Here is a 26,089-nt window from a genome sequence, read left to right as displayed (position 1 = left end):
CTATCTATCTATCTATCTATCTATCTATCTGTCTGTCTGTCTGTCTGTCTGTTACTGAGACTGTCTGTCTGTCTGTCTGTTACTGAGACTGTCTGTCTGTCTGTTACTGAGACTGTCTGTCTGTCTGTCTGTCTGTCTGTCTGTCTGTCTATCTATCTATCTATCTATCTATCTATCTATCTATCTATCTATCTATCTATCTATCTATCTATCTATCTATCTATCTATCTGCCATAGTTAAATATAAATGAATATAAATAAATATACATTTATTCTACAATTCATAAACATGGTTATTTACATTCTGTATTTATGCTGACTTCGGGCTAAGCTAAGGCTTTTGGTCCGTGGTGAACACAGTGGATGAGCCCAGGATCTGGACCCTCACTAATCGATTACGGACTGCAACAACATGGTCTTCTCGGAAACAATGGCATCCCAAACAGCGTGCCGGAGCTCGAGGGGCGCACCATTTTAGGGCTGATAGAGAAGCAGCATGACAGCATGACTTATGCATTTATGTAAACAAAACATGATGCAATGTCTCTGTCACTGTTTCACCTCACTGCTCTGCTGACCACCTGTGTTCACCTGTGTTCCTTAGAGTCCACGTCTCTGAGAGCTGTTGTACAGCAGCTGCACTGCTTTGAACCGTAAAGTCCTTCAGAGGGCCAACAAAACAATGGCACTCAGCTTCCCATCTTGGAGGACATTCACAAGAAACACTGCAAAGGGCGAGTGGCCTTATCAAAGACACCTCTCACCCCAACCATGGACTATTCACCCTTCTCCAATCGGGAGACGCTACAGGTGATCATCATACAATGTTAACAATAAATACTTTTGCATTGCTTTATCCACTACGCATGTTTGCACCATTCATAACTCACGTTTATCACTGCACTACTGTACCACCCCTATTTATACTGTATATACTGTATTATACATACATTCATATTGTACATAACTATATCATGTCTTTTGAGTATATTATCTTCTGACATGTCTCTCTATGCATAATCTTTGCACAGAATATTATATATTACTATATATACACTATATATTATTACCTAGTGCACCGTCTGTACATGAATCACCTCAACCCTGTATAAATATATGGACCTATGGTTTGGACATGTGCAGAGGAGAGACATGGGGTATATGGAGGATGGAGTCACCAGGAAGGAGGAAAAGAGGAAGGCCAAGGAGGAGGTTTATGGATGTGGTGAGGGAAGACATGCATGTTTTTGGTGTGAAAGAGGCAGATGTAGAGGGGTATGGAGACGGATGATCTGCTGGGGAGACCTCTAATGGGAGAAGCCGAAAGAAGAAGAAGAAGAAGATCCCTATATATATATATATATATATATATATATATATATGGACCTCATACCTGATTTATCTTAGTGTTATTTATGTAAATAGGCCACTTATGCACTTCTGGTTAGATGCATTACATTGGATCTGTAGATGTACCTTGCACATTGCCAATAAAGTTGAATCTAATCTAATCTAATCTAAATTTGAAATTAAAATCCCGCTTTCCTTCAGAAACCAGAGTTAATCTATTGTTTTTCTATTTTTCATAATGGATTAATCCTTACAAACTGAGATTAATATAAATTTGCCAGACAGCTTTTTGTATGCAATATAGTTTATTAGTAAGCACAAAATAGCAAAAAAATCATCCTTTAATAAAACTTTATATACCATACAGCTCTCAGTTTTCCTTAAGTCGTTCAGTTTCACCTCAGGCTTCTGGACCCCCTCACTATCGTTTCACAGTGAAGAAAAAAAAGGTAAAAATTCATTATATTTGTATTTTCTTCCAAACTTTCACACACACTTCATACAACTTTACATACACGTGTATGTTCCTTTCCTTTCTATGCAGCAAAATAGGTCATGTACCGTGATTCATTTCCTCCTGTCACCTTGGCCAATAACAGTAGGTTTTGGTGAAGTAGATGTAGCTATGCTAACTGCTAAGCTGTGCTAACTTACGCTATACATGGTGTAAACCTTCCACTGCTCTCACCTTAACAATGATGGAACTGTAATGAATGGACATGCGATGATGAGGATGAATGATCGATTAAAATCAAATCGAATCAAATCAAATCGAATCCTGAACAAACATGGCTACCGTTCAATACTTCAGCACCATTCAATTCCATCTGAACTACGGCTCATTAGAACTGACTTCACTCCGAAATGGACGTACAGGCTCTATAAGCTATTTACCATTCCTGATATTCCCTTCAAATCAGCTTCAGACACACTGAAGGAAAGCTGGTGAAGAAATATTGTTCCAGACACTCTGATCGTCTATTACGAAGGTAAAACCATTTCAATCCTTCGAACATTCAACCCCACATGTTCTACAGATGCTGAGGTAGAAACATATCTGATGGTGTCACAGATGGAGAAACAACTCCTGAGAGTTTTGCCAAACATGTCCACATTATCACACTCCATTTCTAATGCAGCAGAAGATAAAATGGACTAAAGATCGGAAGGTCATGAGGTAAAATCCCAGCAACTCTAAGCTGCCATGCTGGACCTTTAAACAAGTTGCTCTGGATAGGTCCATAAATGCATGTAATTTAATAATATCTGGCAACGTGACTCTGTAACAAAAGTATATATTTAAGTATTGGGACACCAGGCCTTTCCTGCCATATATGGTTTCTTCTCCAAATTGTTACTAATTGTGTAGGACGTCTTTGGATGTGGTAACATTAAAATTCGCATTCACTTGACAGCATGGCGATGCCCCTGTGCACAAAGCCAGCTCCACGAAGATCCGCTTTACATTGTTCAGAGAGGAAGATCTTGATTGTCCTGCTATAGAGTTCTGATTTCAACCCTACTGAACACCTTTTGGATGAATGTGAACACTGACTGCACCACAGATCTTCTCACCTCACCTCCATCAGTACTTGAATTTATTAACAATCATGTGGCACTCCAAAATCTAGTGGAACATCTTCCCAGAAGAGTGGAGTAGACCACCAAGACGTCTACTTATCATCATCATCGTCATCACAAATTCCTGACCTTCCCCTTAAACAGATTATGAGGAAGCTAGTGCAGTGGTCCTGGGGAGGTGGTAGGCAATGGCATTGGACTTTGTATCTAAAGGTCATGAGTTCAAATACCAGTGACACCAAGCTGCCCCTCCTGGGCCCCTGAGCAAGGCCCTTAACCCCATCGATGCTCAGTTGTCAGAATGAGATAAATGTGATAAATCTGCCAAATGGCATATATGTATATAATGAAGAAATATTCTGAAGACATTTCCATGTCATCGTTCAGGCCACAATCACAGCACGTGAACCTTTTGACCTTGGTTGCATTGTGTACATATTTAAAAAAAACAGCATATAGATTGGACAATACCAACAGATCAGCTGGTTTAACATTAGCAATAGTCACCACAAGCAGCAACAATCTGGGGAGCATGCGAACGCAGCATACCGCACGAGATCGTTATCGCGAACACTTACTTGGCGAATCCTATGAAATCCTCGTGGTTGGTGTTGATGTACGCGAGCTGTACATCGATGAGCAACAGAATCTGTAGAACCATCAGAAAAAATTTCAATGATTTTTGGATCAACTTTGGGGTCAAGAAAGGTCAGAAAGCGCACATTTCAGAGCTCGCAACCTGCATCTGTAGCAAACTGCACAAGCTTGAATATATTTGCGTGGATATAATAGCTGTTTTTTTTTTTTTTATTCCACAATGGCTTTGATTTCCACACAATTTTCACACAAGCACTCAATTTGCAATCATTTCAAATCCCCGGGAAAACCGTACTGCACTGGAAAAAATGGCAGGGTCATTTTCTGAGGTAAATATCGATGCTTCTGTTAGAGATGATGTATGGGGGAGGTGCTGTTGTGGCTACAGTGAAAGGAGACGTGTTGAATTGAACTGTATGAGATTCCTGTCTGTGATGCAGCTCTCTGTTCTACTGCACTTCTCTATAAAACTGATGGTTTCCATAGGCGTGGCATCATAATGATGGTCTTAAGAGGTGGATTGATTCAGGCAGGACATCACTGATATATAGGCCTTAATAAAAAAAATTATAATTCCAATTTACATGTCTACATACATGAAGCATCTGTTACATGGTTAATGTGTTTCTCTGCTTTGTGGGACTAAAAACCCGACACAGAGAAGTACATAGTTTGTTCATGCGCTGTTGAGATCTGGTCATTACCTGCTCTTTGGCCCGGCTCTCTCGCTCGCGAATGTGTGAAGTGACGATTCGCTCCGTCTCCTCCCGCAACATGGGGAACGTACCCAGCTACAGGGACAGAAATCCTACATGAGGACAGTGTTTTCATACTGCATACTGTTTTAAAATAAAAGATCTGTTCACTAGTTGTGTATCAAACACATGATAAATAAATCATTTACAATAACTTAAGCCAGTATCTCTCTATCTCTTTATGTGTGAAGGACAGTATTTGTATATATACAGAGCCTTGTATGGCTTTTGAGTGACACATGCATGTTCCTTTGCGTTCTATTGAACAAACGAAGTCATTGAACGCTCCGAAGATTTACTTTGCTTAAGCAAATATACAGACTTTATTCTCATTTAAAAATCCTCCCTCAGCATGAAGAACAGCTTTACACGCTCTCGGCATCAGGACAGTTCGTTCCTCCGAACGTTTAGCTGAAACACTTTGCCGTGTCACTTGTGAAACTCTCCAAAGATGTGCCAATGAGCTACAGTCCAGACAGAAGTGCATGGTGTTAAAACATAGAATGGTTGCCATGTTGGTTCTTTTCACTTTCCGGGAATAAATCTTCAACCTTCCCTGCTCCAAAAATCTATTTGAAGACATGATCAATATTTTTTCTTCTCATTACGTGTTCAGCACATCAACCTGTTTCCTGTCATTGTTTGGCTTTTTAAATCCACTGCTGTATCATTTCCTGTCTCTTACACACCACAGACGTAGACTAGATTATAAAGCTCACAATGAGCAGGCAGAAGGCAGTAAGAAGTCTGGGGTTAACGTGGATGAGACAGAGGGAGTCAGGGATGTAAACAAAGACGTTCCTGATCACCTGATCATCATCATCGTTCCTCTACTCGTGTTCTATATGGTGGATTTTGTATTAAGATATTAATATGATGAGAGTCCAGTTTCCAGCGTGACACTAAAACAGGTAGTAATAATGACTACTTTTTACTGAAGTACATGTTGAACTTCAACTTTTACCAGAGTCTTTAAAACATGAGTATCTGCACTTCGAATTAAGTGAAGGATGTGTGGACTTTTGCCATCATTGGTCTGCTAACATCCTGTTCCCTGTATTAATTAAGTTCCTCTGTTAGTTCCTCCCCCTTACTTTGTCTTTTACTTTCTCTGTTGAGCCCACATGCCTGATCCATCCTGAACTTGCCTGATGCCCTACCTGGAGTTCCTGGAGTTCTGTTTGATTGAAAACCACTTTCTGCAGCTGAAGGAGTTTCTACAGGACTCCTAAGACCCCTGAGGTTACTGTGAAGGGTTCAACTCAAGAACCATTGAGATGTATTTGTTCTGTATTTAATATAAACCTTATTATGTACCTTATTAGCGCACTGACGCACTGTGTTGATGAGCTCCTGAATGACCAGGTCAATACATTTAATGCACGGTTCCTTCAGCTTCACGATCTGTTTCTTCACTATCGCCTCGAACGCCATGTCCGGTGTGAACAGGCCTGTCCTGAAGACACAACACATCATAACACGATTAAAAAGCCCTATGCATTGGTCACATCTGTCATTTTTATGTTAAATTTGTACTTTTTGCTAAGTAATGTTTCTGTATATCTGTATAAATATGATGACTGGATGAGAGACAGAGGAGGAGAGAGATATGAGGCTTCTGCAGAGGTGGAAAGAAAATAAAAGAATGTTCTACTCAAGTAAAATTACTGTTACTTCAATAAAATCTTACTAAAGTACAAGTAAAGTTACTGGTCTGTAAAAAGTGCTCAATTAAAGTTTACTCAAAATAAAATTTATCGAGTTACTTCTTTTTAACAGGGGGGTGGTGGTGGTTTTAAGCTTTCATTATTTGTATTTATATTCTTTTTATTCAGTAACAGATCTAAAATGTAGTTAAGTACAATACAAACAAAACATACTTCAGTACAAGTCAAAATACAGATTTCTTTTAAAACTAGTTTCAAAAATAGAAGTACACAAAAAACAACTTAATTACAGTAACGCAAGTAAACGTGATGCGTAACTTTCCACTTCAGGGCTTCTGCAAGATGGATTAATAGTCGAATGGTGGGAACGAACGTTCACAATTGCTGCATTCTGATTGGTTTAGACGTGCAAGTTATAGTTTAGACAGTATCGGTGTTTACACACTCAGATATCGAAACGACTATTATGTCCTATGAAAAGTGTTGAAAACATCCAGTCTTGTGTGGTTTTTGAAACACACACGCATGTTTGTTTTGTTTCTACTCAACAAACCCTTTAAAAGGCAAAAACAGACAAGAACTTGGGAGTAAATGAGTGGAAGAAAGTTGTGTTGAAATCTGGAGAGAAGATGAGATCAGGTTGCCCACAGTCAACCATGGAGGTAGAGGCTTATTGGTTTGGAGATGTTTTGGAGCACGGAAGATTGAACACTTATTCTGGAAAAAGTGAAAAGAATCCTGAACCAGCATCCATACTTCACCATTACACCATGCAATTCTATGGTCTGGACTGCAGCTCTTTGGAACTGACTTCACCATACAACAAGACGATGAGCCGAAACGACGAATACGTCCAAGCTCCAGAATTCTTATTTAAAGAGCAAACAGTCGTCTGGAGTGATATCTATTATGGAATGTCCTGCCCAGTTACCACACCTAAATCCTATTGAACCGCTCTGGGATGAACAAGAAATCTCCAACTAGTGAAGAACATCTTTGGAGAGTTTTACAGGGAGGATTTTTTAATGGAAATAAAATTCTGTAAATGTATATATTTGGGCAAAGTTAATCTCAATACAGTTATATGAACGAGTTTGTTGTGTAGAAACAAAAGGAACATCCAAAAGTAAAAAAAAAACCATAAGACTAGGTGTTTCCAAGCTTTTCCCAGTCTCTGTATGTGTGTAACTGTGTTCACTCATCACCTGATGCCGTGAATGTTTTTGATAGCGTAGCTGATCTCTCTGCGCATCTCCTTGTCATCGCACTCCATCTGCAGTTTGAAGAAAAAAAAAAAAGAAAATATTTTGATACATATTTTAATAATCCACGTTTCTCTCGCTTTCTCTCACGCCCTTTTACTCTGTCTATCTCTTTCACATGCTCCTGAGATCCCAGCGATCCTGTTCCTGATTCCCTACCTGAAATACAGGAAAATACAGGACCAGCATGAAAATGGATTTAATTGTAATTAATGAACTGTAAAAATAAAATACACTGCATCCAGAAAGTTTTCACACCGCTTCACTTCATCCACATTTTGTTGTTACAGCTTCATTTCAAAACAAATTAAATTCATTATTTTAATAAAGATTCTACAAACAAAACCCCCTAATTACAACGTGAAAAAGTTTGTTTAAAATTTTGCTAATTTATTCAAATTAAAATCACATGTACATAAATATTCACAGTCTTTGCCATGACCCTCAAATTTGAGCTCAGGTGCATCCTGTTTCCACTGATCATCCTTGAGATGTTTCTACAACTTGATTGGAGTCCACCTGTGGTAAATTCAGCTGATTGGACATGATTTGGAAAGACACACACCTGTCTCTAGAAGGTCCCACAGTTAACAGTGCATGTCAAGCATTGAAGGTCCCAATGAGCACAGTGGCCTCCATCATCTGTAAATGAAAGAAGTTTGGAACCACCAGGACTCGGTGTTTCCTAGATCAGAGCTGCCCGGCCAAACTGAGCGAACGGTGGAGAAGGGCCTTAGTCAGGGAGTTTACCAAGAACCTGATGGTTACTCTGAAAGAGCTTCAGAGAACCATCCAGAAGAACAACTATCTCTGCAGCAGTCCACCAATCAGGCCTGTATGGTACAGTGGCCAGACGAAAGCCTCCTCAGTAAAAGGCACATGACAGTCCACTGGGAGTTTGCCAACCTGATGGAGCTTGAGAGGTTCTGCATAGAAGAATGGCCAAAAATTGGTGCATAGAGCTTGTAGCATCAAAATCAAAAAGACTCAAGGCTGTAATTGGTGCCAAAGGATTTTCAACAAAATGTTGAGCAAAGATTGTGAACACTTATGTACATGTGATTTTTTTTTTAATATACATACAAATTTGCATTTATTATTTATTTATTCAATTTATTTATTCATAAATGAATTTTTTACTTCCATCATTCATTCATTCACTTCCCCGATATGTGGTATTATCAGGATTTTCTCCCTTTAAGAGAAATTCTAAAAGCTGGACATAAAATGCAAAAGAATTCATATCGTTGAAATGTCGTAAAAACATTTTAGATAACAGGAAGAGGAAATGATTTCGTACATGGGCAGAAAGAAATTGAGAAAACTACAGTTTTCTTACATATACAGTACAAATCGTGTTTCCGTAACGGATCGAGAAGCCACAGTGACACTGCACTTAAATTGTGAGGCGGAGACTAAACAAACTTGTGGTCCACCACTTAATACGTTCCTGAGGGAACTCAGATTGTACACATGTGCACCATGTGCACCAAACCCGAAAGCCTTCTAATGAGCTTTTTGGTACGAATACCAGAGGTGTGCAGTCAGGGCCAGCAAATCCTTTTTTGCTGGTCTAAACACTATCAGAAGCACTGACCTACATTTACAACCTACATTCTAATTTTTGTTTTATGAAATAGTATTAATTTATTCCCAACAGTTTATTCTCTTCATGTCGTAGTGTTTCTCTTGGCTGCACTGCTTCCAGTACGTGTATGTGGATGTTAGATTTTTTGTCCAATCAGATTTCAGTGTGCTGCCATTTCAATCTAATCTGCCCAGAGCCTTCACAATCAGTACTGCTGGCCTTTTACCTTAGTCTCTATTAGCAATGAGTCTGTTTCTTTAACCAATCAGATTCCAGATTCTCCTCACAGGGCAGCTAACTGGCCCAGAATAGCGTCAGCATTGTTCCGTCCTCTGATTGGTTGGTCAGAGGGAAACTGTTACAGCCGAGTTCTACTGGCAAAACACGTCTGTAGCGCTCTGCACACATTAATACATCTAGAGTTAGAGTTTTTTATGCCTATGGAGGAAGAGAAATTAATTTGGTCTCGGACATACTTAAAAATACATTTTCCAGAAAAGTTAGACATGGTGAGGAGGTCGGCCAACCCTGAAGCTAGCTAGCGTGTCTCAGCCTGGGAAAGAGTTTGTTCTCCACTTCCAGACCAGTGAACACAACTGAATTATAGCCTTTGAGGAGCGATGCACATTAGGAGTCTGCATCTCTGGTGAGTAGGTTGTGTTTTATTTACATCAATGTTTTTGTCATGTAATTAGACAAATATTGATTCTGAACTGCTCCAGATGTTGTTGGTGCACAGCTGTGGTTGTAGTGTAGATGTTTGGACTCTTAACTGGGTTTCTTGCTTTAGTAAAATGGTTTTCACCTCCATTTGTGAAATCTCTCTCTGTAATGCCACGTGTTGTTATATTGCGTTTTTGTATTTTGTGTTTTGTATTGATGGTTTCTATAATTGTGATGTGATAGTGGTGGTATTAAGAGGTGGATTAAGTCTGGTAAGTCCTCACTGCAGTACCTGAAGCACCAAATGGACGAAACACTTGCCTTGACCAGTTCGAAAGGGAAGCGTTCGTGGAAGATGCGGTTGATCTTGGCTCCTCCAGAAAGTTCAATGGTGTCCACTTGATCACCTGATCCCTCGATGCGTTTCTCGAAGTCCACTGCAAACTGCTGCACCATTCTGTAATGAACACACACACAAACACACACACACACACACACACACACACACACACACACACACACACACACACATCCAGCAGCTTAACCACTGAGCTACCATGTACTTCCTGTATAATGGTATGGCTCAATAATGCCTTTGACAGCATCTGTGATCAAATAATCCTGGGAAAGTTGTAAGAGCAAGAGTTTTTCACATGACTCTCATCACTGTTTCAAACACACTCCACTGAACAAACACAATTCGAAGTGTAATGTTATTTTGATTGTCACCAGAAGAACTATGAGGAGGTATCAAAAAGTTTCAAACCTAACGGTGTACCTGGTGCTATTTTGACCATTTCCACGTCTGCAATTTCATCATTAACAGCAAGTTAGAACAAACAACAAACGTGAAATCCTGCGTGAAACTGGGCAAATCTGACACAGAGATGATTGACATGACGTACGTTTGACATACAGCGATGCTGCAACGAATCGCTCGAATCGAACTCATGCATGATGATCGTCGGAGAACAATCCACATGATCTTACTTCCACACCCACCCTACTCTCCAGTTTTGGCTCCTGCAGACTTTGCCCAAATTCCGATTAAGAAGATGAAGATCTGGCACAAAAGTCGCCATTCTGACACCACTGCGGAGATCCAGCACGTGTAACAGAAGGTGCTTGACACACTTCGAAAGAAAGACTACCAGAACACATTCCAGAAGAACGCTGGGAGCACTGTATTGCAAGGGAACTATTTTGCAGGTGATAGTGTGGAAACATAAATAAAGTACTTTCTTTACAGTGAGAGTCTTGCAACTTTTTGATACCACCTATTTTAACATTTAAAGACCAAGCACTAACAAAATTTGGATAGTTTCGTGGAAGAAATGGCAACCAAAATAGTCGGCTATTATTAGTAACATGAGCTGAGTGATCTGATTCGGTCCAAGGAGCTAAAATGTATATCACTAGCACTAATTTAACACCCAAATTACCCCTGCACGATATTCTCTCAAGCAAACTTTAATACCACATATTTCAACCTAACACTATTACAACACCAAGGAGCATAACATTATTTGGAATATATACAAATATATATCTTCAAGTGCAAACCGAGACAAACTTCAAGATGGAGGACAGAGGTCAAACCAACAATGTCCTCTGTAACTGTCTTTTGTTAAGTTTCTACAGTATCAAGAACTGAGACATTCCCTGATGACACTATGTTTGAATGGTGATGATATCTAGCCATCCTACAGGGACGATCTTCACTATCTGGTACCACTGTCTTGCCATACCAATACAAAGAACCCACTGAAGATCTGAGTGCTGACCACCGAAAGGTATCGAGGAGCAACAGCGACTCAAGTCTGAGGTTCTGAGTGTCCACTTTTCCTCATCTTTCTATGTGAAGAGACTGAAGAAAGCTCACCTTGCTCCACAGACCATCGTGAACTTCTACTACACCTGGAGGCTAACCACAGTTGAACCAAATTTATATATTACTATATACAGGATTCAATCGCCACAAAGCATCATGGGAGTGTCAGTGGTTAGCAAGGATGACATTCTGTATTCATTGTAAACTGTGCATTGTAAACATATGTGAATGGTGGTGAGGTGTTTGGTGTTGTGAGGAACTGACTGCAGCAGGGCTTTAGTCTTGCGTGATGGATCGTCAGGTCTGAAGTGGCGGTATTCCTCGGCCTCCTTGTCCAGAGCGAGAAGCTGAGATTGAAGTTTACTCCGAAACGCCGGCAGCGTGTCGCGGATGTGATTGGTCAGTTGCTGCGAAGATACAAATAGAGGCTCATGTGCTTAACAATGAGGTTTTCACTTTCACTATTGTTTTCAGTTAACATGGCACAGCGCCACCGAGTGGTCAGAAAGAGCTCGGATCATTTTAGAGTCTATTATGCAATATTATAGCAATATTACGCAATATAATCAAGGAGGCTTGAAGCATTGTTACAGTCCGACCTATATACATCTTCACAACGTTTTGTGGTTTCTCAACACTTTCATAACCATGTTGTGAGGTTCAAGTGCTACCTGGTTGAGGGCTTTCTGCAGGTAAGGTGTACCCATGTTGTCCGCCAGGTGTCTGTATGAAGGATGAGACAGGAAGAACTTTCTCTCTGCAGCCAGAGCCGCTTTAATGTCCTTCTTTCCCTCAATGTCCTTCTGACTGCGGTTCACCACCCCGATATAACCTGGCAACCAGAGCAAGGAACAGAACAGCATGGCAGATCAGTGGGGCACAAGGAACAGAGGTGGGAAACGTTGTTAATGATGCTAACAGTGAACTCAGCCTGTTGCTCAGATATATAAAAATTATTGAAGATGTCACTAAGGTTTAACACTCCCCTGCCCACATCGGCTGCTTGTGAGCGCCTTTTAAGCACCGCTGGCTTTATATTTAGTCTAAATTTCAAAAACTTTGAGAAGCAGCTAAACTCAAATAACAATACTGCCCTTCTCTGAGACTGAGAGGTGCGTCAGATCACAGTCAGTGATGACTATTTGGTTTGATTTTATCTTAAACGATTTACTTTCATTTTATTTGTCCATTGCAAAAAAACATTAACAGCAAAATCATATAAATGGGATTTCCAATTATATTAAATTAGATTAGATTCAACTCAAGTCCAGAGACAATGGAATGTGGTTAGCATCTAACTAAAACGTTCTTTCTGCTTCTCCCATTAGGGGTCGCCACATCGGACCATCCGCATGTTTGATTTGGCACGTTTTTACGCTGGATGCCCTACCTAACGCAACCCTCCCCATTTGTCCGGGCTTGGGACTGGCACTAAGGCTTGTGCAACCCTAATGGCTGGGGTTGGTTCCCTGACCGGGGATCGAACCCGGGCCACAGCGATGAGAGCGCCGCATCCTAACCAGTAGACCACCAGGGAACCCTGGTTAGCATCTAACTAGAAGTTCAAATATCTTCTAGCTGTCACAATATGTCAAACTCAAACAAACTAAAAAAAATGTTCATTTGCTGCCTCATAAATAAATCCACCCACTAACAGGTGCTATGATGAAGAGATGATCAGTTATTTATTTCACAGGTCATTATGTTTTAATGTCATAATGTTATGCCTGACCGGTGTATATAGAGATGCATTGTGCAGGAAAATGTGTACAATACATTTCAGTGTTTGGGGTCATAATGGTGTACACTTTAGCGTCTAATAAGTCTAAAGTGACTCCACGTCCTGTTTAAACGTGGTTGAAGTCAGAGGTGCTTAATGTAAAATATTATTCTTTTCAAGACACAGCAGCATCTTTTTAGATGACAATTTTCCATTATTAAAGATTAAGTCAGGTTTCTTTATTAATATGCACCATGCGAGATATCACCCAAAGTGATTCTCAGGCTGCTGTAAATCACACCGAAGGTGTTAAATGAATACATTTGCCTTGACTCGGCTCTATGTTTGTAGAAACCCAATCGTCAAGCCCATCTCCAAGTGATTTCCAAGTGAACTCTTACTGCCATGTGTGTTATTGTAAGGATTCCTAAAATTCCATAATCATTATCAGCAAATGTCTTTCGGCCCAGGTTCAAGTTGCTTGTGGTTTCGATGTGTTTTTTTGTTGTTGTTGTTAATATTAACATGACCTTTATAATAGAAAAAAAGAAGACACAATACAGATACTTACAACAGAAGGGGTGAATCCAGGAAGGGGACGATATTGTGTTGCATTAGAACATAATTCCAGCTCAATTCTAAACCAAAATTATGCTAGCAAATAAATATCTTGGTCCTACCCCTCCGTAAGGGAAGCAGCTTGTTCTCCAGAACATCTCGAGCATCAGTGCCTTCATCCATCAGGTCCAGTTTAGTGATTACGCCAATTGTTCTCAGACCTACAGCAGGAAAAGTCACAGAGTAGGAACAATGTCACAATATCTCACAGGTACAGTAGATGGCAAGGTTTAAAGTTAAATACTATTGGCTTAATGTTTTTTTTTTTCACAGGAATGCAAAAAATGAATGAACCTAGCTGTTTTCAGATGTACTTGCCTCTCAGATTCGCAGGTTTTTAGACCCAGTGCTCTATAGCAAGAGATCTTCCACTCCAACCCATTGAAAGCATACTGTATGTTCATTAACCTTAGATTCATATTACCTTTCTCTAAACATCCTATTTCCTATTAAATCCCCATTTGCTGTTATAATCTCCATATGCAGACCTCCAGAAGATGTTCCACTAGAGTTAATGGAGATTTAAGATTTGTCCTTCAGACACAGGGGTGTTAGTAAAGTCAGGTACTGATGTAGGTGATGTGAGGAGGCCTGGGGTGCAGTCAGTGTTTACATTCACCATGTTCATGAAGGTTGATGTCAGAGCCCAACAGCAGGAGATCTTCCAAACCAATTGCTAGCATTGTGATGCTGGAACAGGTTTGGGTCTTCTAGTTCAAATGAAGGCAAAATTTCATGCTACTACATCCAAAGACGTCTTATACAATTGTGTGCCTCCAAATTTTAGGGAAGAACCACATATGGATGGTAAAGCCAAAAGTACTTTTGTAAGTACAGTAAAAAGCAGAGAAGGTCCGCATACTGAATCACCTTCTTGAGAAGAGAGAGATCAAAGGATGTCCAAGTTGACAGGAAGGATATAGTAACTCATATAAATACTCTTTACAACCATGGTGAGCAGAAATCACAACAAGATGAATAAATCAACTACTAAACCACCTGTAACCTCAAATTCCTGTTCTTGACTGACAACAGTGGAACTTGATGTGGTGTTCTTTTGTTACACCCCATCCACCTCAAGGTTTGACATGTCATGTCTTCTGAGATGCAGAGTGATAATACAACTTACTTTATCCTTCCTGTCAGCTCAGACCAGTCTGGCCATGCTCCTCTGATCTCTCTCACAGGTCCTGTAGACACCAGAAGCTGTTGTGTGTGAAACTCCCAGGAGATCAGTGGTTTCTGAAATACTCAAACCAGCCCGTGAAGCTCGTGTTGTGTAACTGCATGACCTTTTTTGTTGCATTCTGCTGCTGCCATAAGAAGTGTTTCGAAATAAAGTAGACCATGATTTTAAATAGAAAAATGTACATTTTTAAGGGGGAACTCGAGGAAGTGTCTTAAAACACATGCCTTTAAACCCACCAACAATCAGGGATAGAAAATTCATACAGAAAAAAGCAACAGCCTTGTATTTCTTTATTCCCAAATGAAATATGATGGTAACATATAAGCCAAAGACAATTTAAAAATAGAAAATAAAAACATTGCCTTATTTGTTGTATCCAGTGTGGGGTCCTGTATTTCACCCCCCAGGCTTTCAGTGATGTCCTGCCTGAATCAATCCCCCTCTTAATCCCATCATGACGCCACGTCTATAAATACCATCAGTATTATAGAGAAACGCAGTAGAACAGATCGCTGCATCACACACAGGAATCTCATACAGTGAGAACGAAACCCAACGAACACAATTCAACACGTCTCCTTTCACTGTAGCCGCAGCTGCACCTCACGCATACATCATCTCCAGCAGAAGTGTCGATATTTACCTCAGAAAATGAGGTTAAGTTGTGTGTTTTTGTGTCAATTCTACAGGAAAGAAGAAAGAGATCTGCCAAAATATAAACGGTTCATGAAAAAGCTGAACTGTTTGGGTCGACCTTCCCTCACGATGTCCATCTTTTCTTGAAAAGTCCGTCTTGTAAATGTGCTTGTAAGCGTATCTGTGACCAAACCGATTTCTTCTCTGTCAGCCGTTGTGGAATGAAAAAAAACAGCTATTAAATACACACAAGTATATATTTGAGCTTGTGCAGTTCGCTACAGATGCAGGTCTGTGAGCTCTGAGTAGTGCTCTCTCTGACTGTCCGATCAACACGTCTCCTATTATCGTTAGTTTTATTTCACTCTCAGGAAGATAAAAGTGAAAATAGCTCTTGATCCAGCACAGGTGATTATTTTGCCTACTATTTGCATGTACTTTGAGAGATACCCAGTTTAACGTAGCCGTGAGATACAAGGTCCAGGTCCTGAAAATGTGTGTGTGTGGGATGCAAGAGATATTCTTACTTGATATGATGGCTGTACAAAAAGGAAAACTGAATAAATGCTGACTCCCTCAAATCACTTGCGCCCACTAGTGAATCCCGTAGCGCAATATTTATGGTTTTAATATTGGATTCTCGAATTTCAGCATGCTTTGGGGTGTGTGTGTGTGTGTGTGTGTGTGTGTGTATATATATATATATATATATATATATATATATATATATATATATATATATATATATATATATATATATATATATATATAGAAATTGGTAGCTTTGTGTTTAAGGCATTGGACTTTGGATCTGAAGGTGGTGACTAAATCCCAGGCACACCAAGCTGTTATTTCTGGGCCCCTGAGCAAGGCCCCTAACCCCATAGCTGCTCATTTGTATGTATGAAATAAATGCAAGTCGCTGTGGATAAGGGAGTCTGCAGAATGTCGTAAATATAAAAAAATTTATAATACTGCATTATATTGGATTTTACTGTAAAGACTTAATTATTTATCTAAAAGTCCTTATTTTCTTCTTCTTACAATTATTAATACTAGTATCAGTATTTAATGATTTAGATTGTGTACTTACATTTTTTTTACTGTTGCGTACAGTTGATACTCATGGTGTTCTGTGTGACCAGCATGCTACGTTCATGTGTGTTTTGGGTCACTCTGTTTTTGTACTTTTTGCACTTTTTTCTCCACAGTAAACTGATTGATTACATTACACTTGTAAGTTTCACACCCTGCTCCATCAGACAGTAACGGTTTAAAAACATTACAGAAACTGGGATGTTACTTGCCAACTCAAGAAACTTCTGACTAGCTCTTTGATATGTTTAAGAGCTGAATAAAAATGTGCACAATTTCTACAAAAATGAATGCAGTCCCTTGACAAGTGTGAAAAAATGATCCTTTAAAGGGGATCCTGTGACTGTAGTGTATATAGAGTGAGAAGAGCAGAGGGTCCGTTAAGAGAAAGAGAGATACTGTAAGAGAACGGTCTGAGATAAGTCAAATAATAAAATATAATAAAATAATAAAATAAAATAATAATAATACATTCAATAACAAAGTTAAAATGGCAAGTAAAGGCAACAAACTTCCAAAGAACAGCGCCTTTATTCAGCGGAAACAAAGTCACGCATCCTTGTTTTCCAATTTTTTGGAGAATTTTGGGGGGAAATTTCATTATTATGCGAATCCATATTATTGCATTAGTTACGCTACTGAATATTTTGATACAGCACTTTAGAAGCAATTTAATGCTAATTATAATGTTATATATGCAGACAAGCAGATGCCTTTATCCAGAGTGACTTACAATTATTTTAAGTGCTGGGCCCTTGCTCAAGTACCAAGTGCAGTAGCAGTCTAGTGGTGGTGGGATTTGAACTCAACACCTTCTGATCAGACATCCATCATGCTAACCACTAAATTGTCTATCTATCTATCTATCTATCTATCTATCTATCTATCTATCTATCTATCTATCTATCTATCTATCTATCTATCTATCTATCCATCCATCCATCCATCCATCCATCCATCCATCCATCCATCCATCCATCCATCCATCTGTAAGTCCTCAGCTACCACTTCCCGAATGTAATGAAATAATGCTGGCAAAACCCATCCATCACATTAAAAAATAAATAAATTCAGATGATTTATTCATGGTCCAAGCCATGGTGTGTTCATGACCCTCAAGTATGATATATCCATACTAATATATACTAATATATATATATATACATATTAGTAATACATAATAATGCAAAAGGTAAAACGAAATGTATGAAAATTAAACGGAAAAAATCCAGTCTTCAAATGTCCAGTTTTGCCAATAAAATGATACGACCATAGAACTGGTATTTTCTAAATATAATAATAAACGTAAATCCACTGTGTTGTTGTTTGTTCATTTTGCTCACTTGGGGGTTTGATTTTAGCGGTAATGTATTATGTGTTAGCGGCCGGAGCAGCCCCTTTAGGAAGGTAGAGGATGGAGGTACGACATGTGACAGAGGCATCATGACATGCATCAAGAGTGAGTCATAGACAGATGTGGAGGAGAGAATCCGGTAATTTTCCAGAATAAAACATTGTTCAAAATCAGATAATGAATAAAACAAAAATAATATAAGTTATGTATTCTATCTGTGCGGCCCAGTACCAATTGGCTCGGGGGTTGGGGACCACTGATGTAACTGATCTCCATTAAAGATTGTCTCCATAAACTTTATAATCACCAAAGATAAACTCTACAGCCTTCTTTTGAGAGTGGTTTTCCCTTCGCTTGAACTAGGAGACCCAAACCTGTTCCAGCATGACAATGCCCCTGTGCACAACGCCAGCTCCATGATGATATGCTTTACATAGGTTTGGAGTGGAAGATCTCCTGCTACAGATCTCCAACATTATAAGGACAAATTGGAACAATTACTGCACCCCACGCCGCCTCACCTCACCATTATCAGTACCTGATTTTACTACCACTCTTGAAGCTGAATAGGAAATCACAAATCTTTTTAAGCACACTCCAAAATCTAGTGAAATATCTTCTGTAGGTGTGCATATGCAAATTATAACAGCAAATATGGAATGGGATGCCATATGAATCTAATGATCAGGTGTCCACAAACGCTGTGCTGGACCTTCAGCAGAACATCGCGTATATCACTATATCTGGAGCTGTCTCACCCTGAGGATCCACGTCCTTGGCCAGTTTAAGGGCGTCGGAGTTGGCCAGGTCGGTGTTGGCGGGTGTGACGGCGAGGATGAGGCAGCTTTCTCGGGTTATGAACTGCATGATCATGTCACGGATCTGCTGCTCGATGTCTGGAGGCTGGTCTCCCACCGGCACCTTGGTGATCCCCGGTAGGTCGATCAGAGTCAGGTTCAACACTGAACAAAGGAAAATATATCCTCAATATTGTTCATTATCAGCTAGGTTTATTTTAACCAGTTCTGGATACATGATGTGTAAGACAAAGAAATACTGGATGTAATAAATAAATAAATAAATAAATAAATAAATAAATAAATAAATAAATAAATAGCATTATACAGTAAAAATCGCATTGTCGTAAAATATTCTGACTGTTACTGTTACTTTAATGAAATTTTACTCAAGTACAATATCTGTCTAAAAATCTACTCAAGGAAAAGTAAAAAGTAGCTCATTAAAAATTTTCTGAAAAGGACAATGAGATATAAATCGCAAAACTAGTTCTTAAGTGAAATAACACCTTTGCCAATTGAAGTGCAATAACAAAAAAATTTATAAAAATAATGAAACACTACAGTTCATGACTCAATTATATTGTGAGTTATGAAGTTTCACAGCAAAAACAAAATCCTGTTTTAATTTAATTTATGATTATTGTCTTTTTCCGTCTCCATTCCAGTCTTTCTTGTGAGTTTAGTGCGTTTGTTCTTCACCCATCAATTAATTAAGTACAATACTTCGAAAAAATCATACTTCATTAAATCTAAAATTAGACTTTAAAAACCTATTTAAAAAGTAAAAGTGCACAAAAAAAACACTCAATTACATATGGTGTATGTCGTTCAGGGCTTCTGGTTCGGTGTACACGTGTACCGAATGCAAACCTTTTTACGTACGGAACAGAGTTAAAATCTGAGTTCCCTCATGAACGTATTAAGTGGCAAACCACAAGTGTGTTTGGTCTCCAACTCAAACTTTCAGCGCATTTTTTAAAATTATGAAACTTGAAAACATACAAAACAATGCGGGGTATAAAAAAGGAACTAGAGTTAGCGCAGTGTCACTGTAGCTACTCACTCAGTACCTGAAATACGATCTGTAGTGCGCATGCAGGAAAACGCTAAAGAATCTAAAGACCCAAATTAGAAAATAAAACCTTTTCACTAATGTGTCTAGGTGTCGAGGACTTGTGTATGTACGTTCAATATGACTCAAATATTCAAATAGTGTTCAAATCAGATACTTGAAGACTTTTACTGAAGTCAAATCAAAATTGCTGAATTTTAACTTAAGTTTTACAGTAAGGTGTCTATGCTTTTTTTTCAAGTACAGTTTTCAGGTACATTTTATACCTCTGCCACAATACTATATAATATAAATGGCAGTGTAGTGTGTACAGAATGGAACGTACCATGTGGGGAACACACCCTTAGGTTAATAGGAACTGGAGAAATGCCCTTATTGGCTCCAGTGACTCGATCCGTCTCGGCCTCAATCTCCTGCCGCACCTCATCGAAATCCGTGAACTTCTTTCCTTTGCAGTGGAGAAACTCGGCAAATTCTGCAAATCACACACAATGGCAAATACTCTTTTTTATTTTTCACATGATTCCCTGTTTATGTGCGTAACCGAACGCCCCTTGCAATGCATTGCTTTCTTCAACACAAAAGCCCTTCTCAGTGCAATTTTTTTAGCCTTTAGGGAAATTCGTTTTAATTGCTTTTTGAGGCGTCCTACATTCATCAGCTCAAGCTGATTTTGCTCGAGAGTTAACACACACACACACACACACACACAGTAAAGCTGTATTTTTATAATGGAGGCTCAAACTGCTTACTGGATTTTTTATAATTAAAAGAAGCAGAATGAAAATGTTTTACTATTCAGACAGTGTAAAGAGATTTACTTACATTGAAGTAAAAACTTAAACATTACTTTCCAATTAACCACATGATTGTCAAACACTTAAATGCAGCCACAATACGGTGAAATATTTGTATCGGTCTGTATATGCATTATGAAATCTATGAAAGGCTGATTAATGTTAATCAATTGAAAGGCAGGAAGTCCTAAGAAGCATTATAATATTTTTTTCTTTCTTGTATTCGTGATCACAACAAAAGTTGTTTTCTTGTTTTCTTGTGATCTCAACATAAGAAGAGCTATATTCTCATTATCCTGAATTAATTTATTCTGATCTCGACATAACAAAAGTTGTTTTCTTGTTTTCTTGTGATCTCAACATAAGAAGAGCTATATTCTCATTATCCTGAATTAATTTATTCTGATCTCGACATAACAAAAGTTGTTTTCTTGTTATCACGACTTAATTATATTGCAATCTCGACATAACAAAAGTTGTTTTCTCGTCATCATTACAATTTTATTTAAATCTCAACATAACAAAAGTTGTTTTCTTGTAATCTCAACATAACAAAAGTTGTTTTTGTGATCTCAACATAACAAAAGTTGTTTTCTCGTCATCATTAAAATTTTATTTAAATCTTGACATAACAAAAGTTGTTTTCTTGTGATCTCGACATAAAAGTTGTTTTCTGGTGATCTCGACATAACAAAAGTTGTTTTCTAATTATCATGATGATAAACACCCGACAGTCTTCTTCTTACTTATGTGTAAGTTGTCCATCAATCACAGACACAGATTTCAGTTTGAGTGGGTCCCAGATCAAAGTTAAATCTAATGTGATCATCCATGATCCATAACATGATCTTATATCCCGTATACACAGAAAAATTAAGTACTGATCACGAGAACAATGTTTGTTATGTCGAGATCACAAGAAAATTTGATTTCATGCTACTGCATCCAAAGAGTGGAAACACAATTCTGTTGCTCCAATCATGTGGTAACAGTTTGGGAAAGAAAAACATATGGCTGAAAGAGTCCCAATACTTTTGTCCATGTAGTGTATCTCCTCTCATTATCCTGCATGTGCCGACTCCAAAACTTTTCCAAAATCAGGAGATGAATTTGACAAGGGGACGTTAAAATCAGTTCTGGAAACTTGTCAATTCATGTCATAATAAACTCAGTGATCACTGCTAGACTGTACTGTAACTGCACAGACACTGACTCGGCCTCATTTTATAAGAATTTTCCAGAACATTTTCCATTATAACTTTCAGTGAAGGTCATCTCAGAATGATTTTGATCTACTGGCCTACAACCAGGCTTTGTTTGACCTGCTTCCATGTGCAATGGATATAAAACGTCTTCAAGTCTTCCAACAAAGAAATCCAGTAAAAGAAAAGAAATATTTAATAATTGGGAATATTTTATATTTTAAAAAAAACTACAACACCCTGACTGCATAAGTCTAAGCACCCATGCCAATTAGTCACATCTAGACTTTAGAATTTTATACCTAAAATAACTTCACATTCATTCAAATTGTGAACTGTGTCCACCTCTTATTAGATGGTTTCTCAGGTTTTTGATGGGATCGAGGTTTGGTTTCTGGCTGGGCCATTCCTGGACTTTGATTATCCATGTTTTTGTTGATTTTGATGTGTGCTTTGGGTAATTGAATTTTTGCTTTTTGACCAAGGATTTGTGCTAAATTTGATTTTATAAGGATGTGTAGACTTTTAATATTCCACTGTATTTCTAAAAATCAATAATAATATTTGTAGATCAAAGAAATAAAACAATAAAAGCTAGCCTGCGAAGGAAGCAATACTTCTACCACTGTGACATCTCTCGTATGTTTTCATTCCTAATATAAACATGAACTGAATCAATATATCGACATGGTGATGTGGACTTGTATGATAGACCACCAGGGAACCTTGACCTTTTCAATGCAATATGGGCAAATATTTGGATTATTTTTGCTGGAATCAACACTTGACACACTTATGGTTAGTCAGGTATACATGCTTCCTTATGATTTGTGCTTCTTTTTGAAGATCCCATTCCACATTTAATCACTAACTGTACTAATAAGCTCCTCTCTTCTAGGAAGATGTTCCACAAAGTCCAGGTACTGGTGTAGGTGAGCTAAGGAGGCCTGGGGTGCAGTCAGTTTTCACATTCATTCCAATAGAGATAGAGCTCAATAACAGAAGATCTTCCACATCGTCCAACCCATGCAAGGCAAATCTTCATGAAGCTGGCTTTGGGCATGATTGTCATGCTGGAACGTGTCTCTGAGTTCATGTAAAGGGAAAATGTCTTGCTATAGCATCCAGAGCGTTGTGCCTCCAATTTTTTCTTTATAAAGGAACAGCATTTATTTCTCACATATACATATAGTCCCACCCCTGACACTTGATTGACAGGCAAGGCAGTTTTGGGAGGCTACATATGCCACGCTGAGAAAGTAAAAAAGCAGACGTGGTAATTATTATTGCTATTTAAAATATGACACAGGAAATACAGTTGCAAGTGGACTTTGCGTTTGCATTTTGAAATTCGCCTAAAACCAGACGCAAACGTTGATGCTTTACAAAAATCAAAAAAAATTTGCGATTGCAAATACAAATTTGCAATTCCTTTTCCTTTATCTTTCCGTATAATTCCTGATCTGATCTGATGAGCTTTTATATATAAGTTTCAAAAGTATTGGAACGGCAATCTTTTTGCTACACGCTGAACAGTAAAAGCGGTGGGTTGTGTGTACTACAGAGGTGTGAGTGTGTGTGTGTGTGTGTGTGTGTGTGTGTGTGTGTGTAGAAGGTCAGCCTTCTCACCTGTGATAGAGTTGATGAGCTGCAGCACCAGGGGCCTGCGAGTGACGATGCCAGAGCCTCGGGGAAGAAAATCCCTTGGAAGAAAAGAAAAGAATATAAAAGGAATGAGAAAGAAAGAAAGAAAGAAAGAAAGAAAGAAACAAAGAAAGAAAGAAAGAAAGAAAGAAAGAAAGAAAGAAAGAAAGAAAGAAAGAAAGAAAGAAAGAAAGAAAGAAAGAAAGAAAGAAAGAAAGAGTAATTAGCTGAGATAAAAAAGCACCAGGTGATGTTCTGGAGAGAGTGATAGAGGAGCGTCACTGTGAAGGAGGGTCAGGATTAGGATCAGGGTCTGTGGTTTGTGGGAGGAGTCTTACATTATAGCATGTTGTATAAAAAGGATTTCGGGGATTAAATTTATCTACGATTTTACGCTTCATCTGTGACATGACGACCAGTGATCGAGAGAATGAGAGATGAGAGAATTACTGTTTATAGCAGCCAGTAAAAGAAAACAACATAAAAGAAAGAAAGAAAGAAAGAAAGAAAGAAAGAAAGAAAGAAAGAAAGAAAGAAAGAAAGAAAGAAAATATAAGGAAGAAAGGAAGGAAAGAAGGACAGCAATAGAAAGAAGGAAGGAAGGAAGGAAGGAAGGAAGGAAGGAAGGAAGGAAGGAAGGAAGGAAGGAATTAAAAGCAATAGAACAGCAATAGAAAGAAGAATTAAATAAATAAGAGCAATAGAAAGAAAAATGAAGAAAGGAAGGAAGGAAGGAAGAAAGGAAGGAAGAACAGCAATAGAAAGAAGAAAAAATAAAGGACAGCAATAGAAAGAAAAAGGAAGGAAGGAAGGAAGGAAGGAAGGAAGGAAGAACAGCAATAGAAAGAAGAAAGGAAGGATGGAAGGAGGAAGGAAAAAGGACAGCAATATAAAGAAGGAAGGAAGGAAGGAAGGAGGAAAGGACAGCAATAGAAGGAAGGAAGGAAGGAAGGACAGCAATAGAAAGAAGAAAGGAAATAAAGGAGAGCAATAGAAAGAAAAAGGAAGGAAGGAAGGAAGGAGGAAGGAAAAAGGACAGCAATAGAAAGAAGGAAGGAAGAAAGGAAGGAAGGAAGGAAGGAAGGAAGGAAGGAAGGAAGGACAGCAATAGAAAGAAGGAAGAAAGGAAGGAAGGAAGGACGGAAGGAGGAAGGAGGAAGGGAAGGAAGGAAGGATAGAAAGAGAAACTACAGTAGATGTGTTATAGTGAGTTTATAAGTGAGAACAGGAGTGAGTGAGATCTCCTATATACTATATAGTGATATAAAGAAAGCAAATAGAGCTTCTCTCGCTTTTTCTTTCTCTTACACACACACACACACACACAGGCTTCTGTGTGATTTGAGAGTGTGGGATTTGTCTATTCAGTGTGTGTGTGTGTGTGTGTGTGTGTGTGTGTGTGTGTGTGTGTGTGTGTGTTAGTGTGTAGGCTGTCTATTCTGTATAATTTCTATCAGCTGTGAAACATGAAGTGAGATTTTTATCACAGCAGAAGCTGCAGGCTTTCACACCACTCACACAAAACCAGTGGGCAAGTTATAAAATACTGTATATTCAGGACAATTGTCTGATAAACTCCTCATTTGTTTATAAACAGCCCACTAACTGTACAGTCATCCTACAGGCTTACAAGATGTTAGACTTCTGATCACAAGGTCGAGAGCCATATGTGTTTTTTCCCCAAATTTCACACATGACGTCTTTGGATGTAGGAGGGCATTCATACTATAAATCAAATGTGATACAGTGCCCTGTAGGGTGATCATACTATAAATCAAATGTGATACAGTGCCCTGTAGGGTGATCATACTATAAATCAAATGTGATACAGTGCCCTGTAGGGTGATCATACTATAAATCAAATGTGATACAGTGCCCTGTAGGGTGATCATACTATACATAAAACGTTATACAGTGCCCTGTAGGGTGATCATACTATAAATCAAATGTGATACAGTGCCCTGTAGGGTGATCATACTATAAATCAAATGTGATACAGTGCCCTGTAGGGTGATCATACTATAAATCAAAAGTTATACAGTGCCCTGTAGGGTGATCATACTATAAATCAAACGTTATACAGTCCCCTGTAGGGTGATCATACTATAAATCAAATGTGATACAGTGCCCTGTAGGGTGATCATACTATACATAAAACGTTATACAGTGCCCTGTAGGGTGATCATACTATAAATCAAACGTTATACAGTTCCCTGTAGGGTGATCATACTATAAATCAAATGTGATACAGTGCCCTGTAGGGTGATCATACTATAAATCAAATGTGATACAGTGCCCTGTAGGGTGATCATACTATACATAAAACGTTATACAGTGCCCTGTAGGGTGATCATACTATAAATCAAATGTGATACAGTGCCCTGTAGGGTGATCATACTATACATAAAACGTTATACAGTGCCCTGTAGGGTGATCATACTATAAATCAAATGTGATACAGTGCCCTGTAGGGTGATCATACTATACATAAAACGTTATACAGTGCCATGTAGGGTGATCATACTATAAATCAAATGTGATACAGTGCCCTGTAGGGTGATCATACTATACATAAAACGTTATACAGTGCCCTGTAGGGTGATCATACTATAAATCAAATGTGATACAGTGCCCTGTAGGGTGATCATACTATAAATCAAATGTGATA

General features: G+C 38.6%; 1 protein-coding gene across 3 annotated transcripts in view; it reads right to left on the bottom strand.

The window, feature by feature from the left end:
- dnm3b (dynamin 3b) overlaps positions 1-26,089 on the bottom strand; it is an 86,606-nt gene that overhangs the window by 56,465 nt on the left and 4,052 nt on the right. For all 3 annotated transcript variants that reach the window (XM_046850676.1, XM_046850677.1, XM_046850679.1), the window contains exons 3-13: positions 23,407-23,480; positions 20,104-20,253; positions 18,665-18,868; positions 13,695-13,793; positions 11,966-12,126; positions 11,559-11,701; positions 9,785-9,920; positions 7,156-7,223; positions 5,601-5,739; positions 4,233-4,319; positions 3,510-3,580 (exon numbers count right to left, since the gene is read on the bottom strand). In XM_046850676.1, the coding sequence (XP_046706632.1) occupies positions 3,510-3,580; positions 4,233-4,319; positions 5,601-5,739; positions 7,156-7,223; positions 9,785-9,920; positions 11,559-11,701; positions 11,966-12,126; positions 13,695-13,793; positions 18,665-18,868; positions 20,104-20,253; positions 23,407-23,480 (1,332 nt within the window). The remainder of the gene's footprint in view (positions 1-3,509; positions 3,581-4,232; positions 4,320-5,600; positions 5,740-7,155; positions 7,224-9,784; positions 9,921-11,558; positions 11,702-11,965; positions 12,127-13,694; positions 13,794-18,664; positions 18,869-20,103; positions 20,254-23,406; positions 23,481-26,089) is intronic.

This window comes from Silurus meridionalis, chromosome 6 (assembly GCF_014805685.1).
Source record: "Silurus meridionalis isolate SWU-2019-XX chromosome 6, ASM1480568v1, whole genome shotgun sequence".
Lineage (NCBI taxonomy): Eukaryota > Metazoa > Chordata > Actinopteri > Siluriformes > Siluridae > Silurus > Silurus meridionalis.
This window is presented reverse-complemented; position numbering and strand designations above follow the sequence as displayed.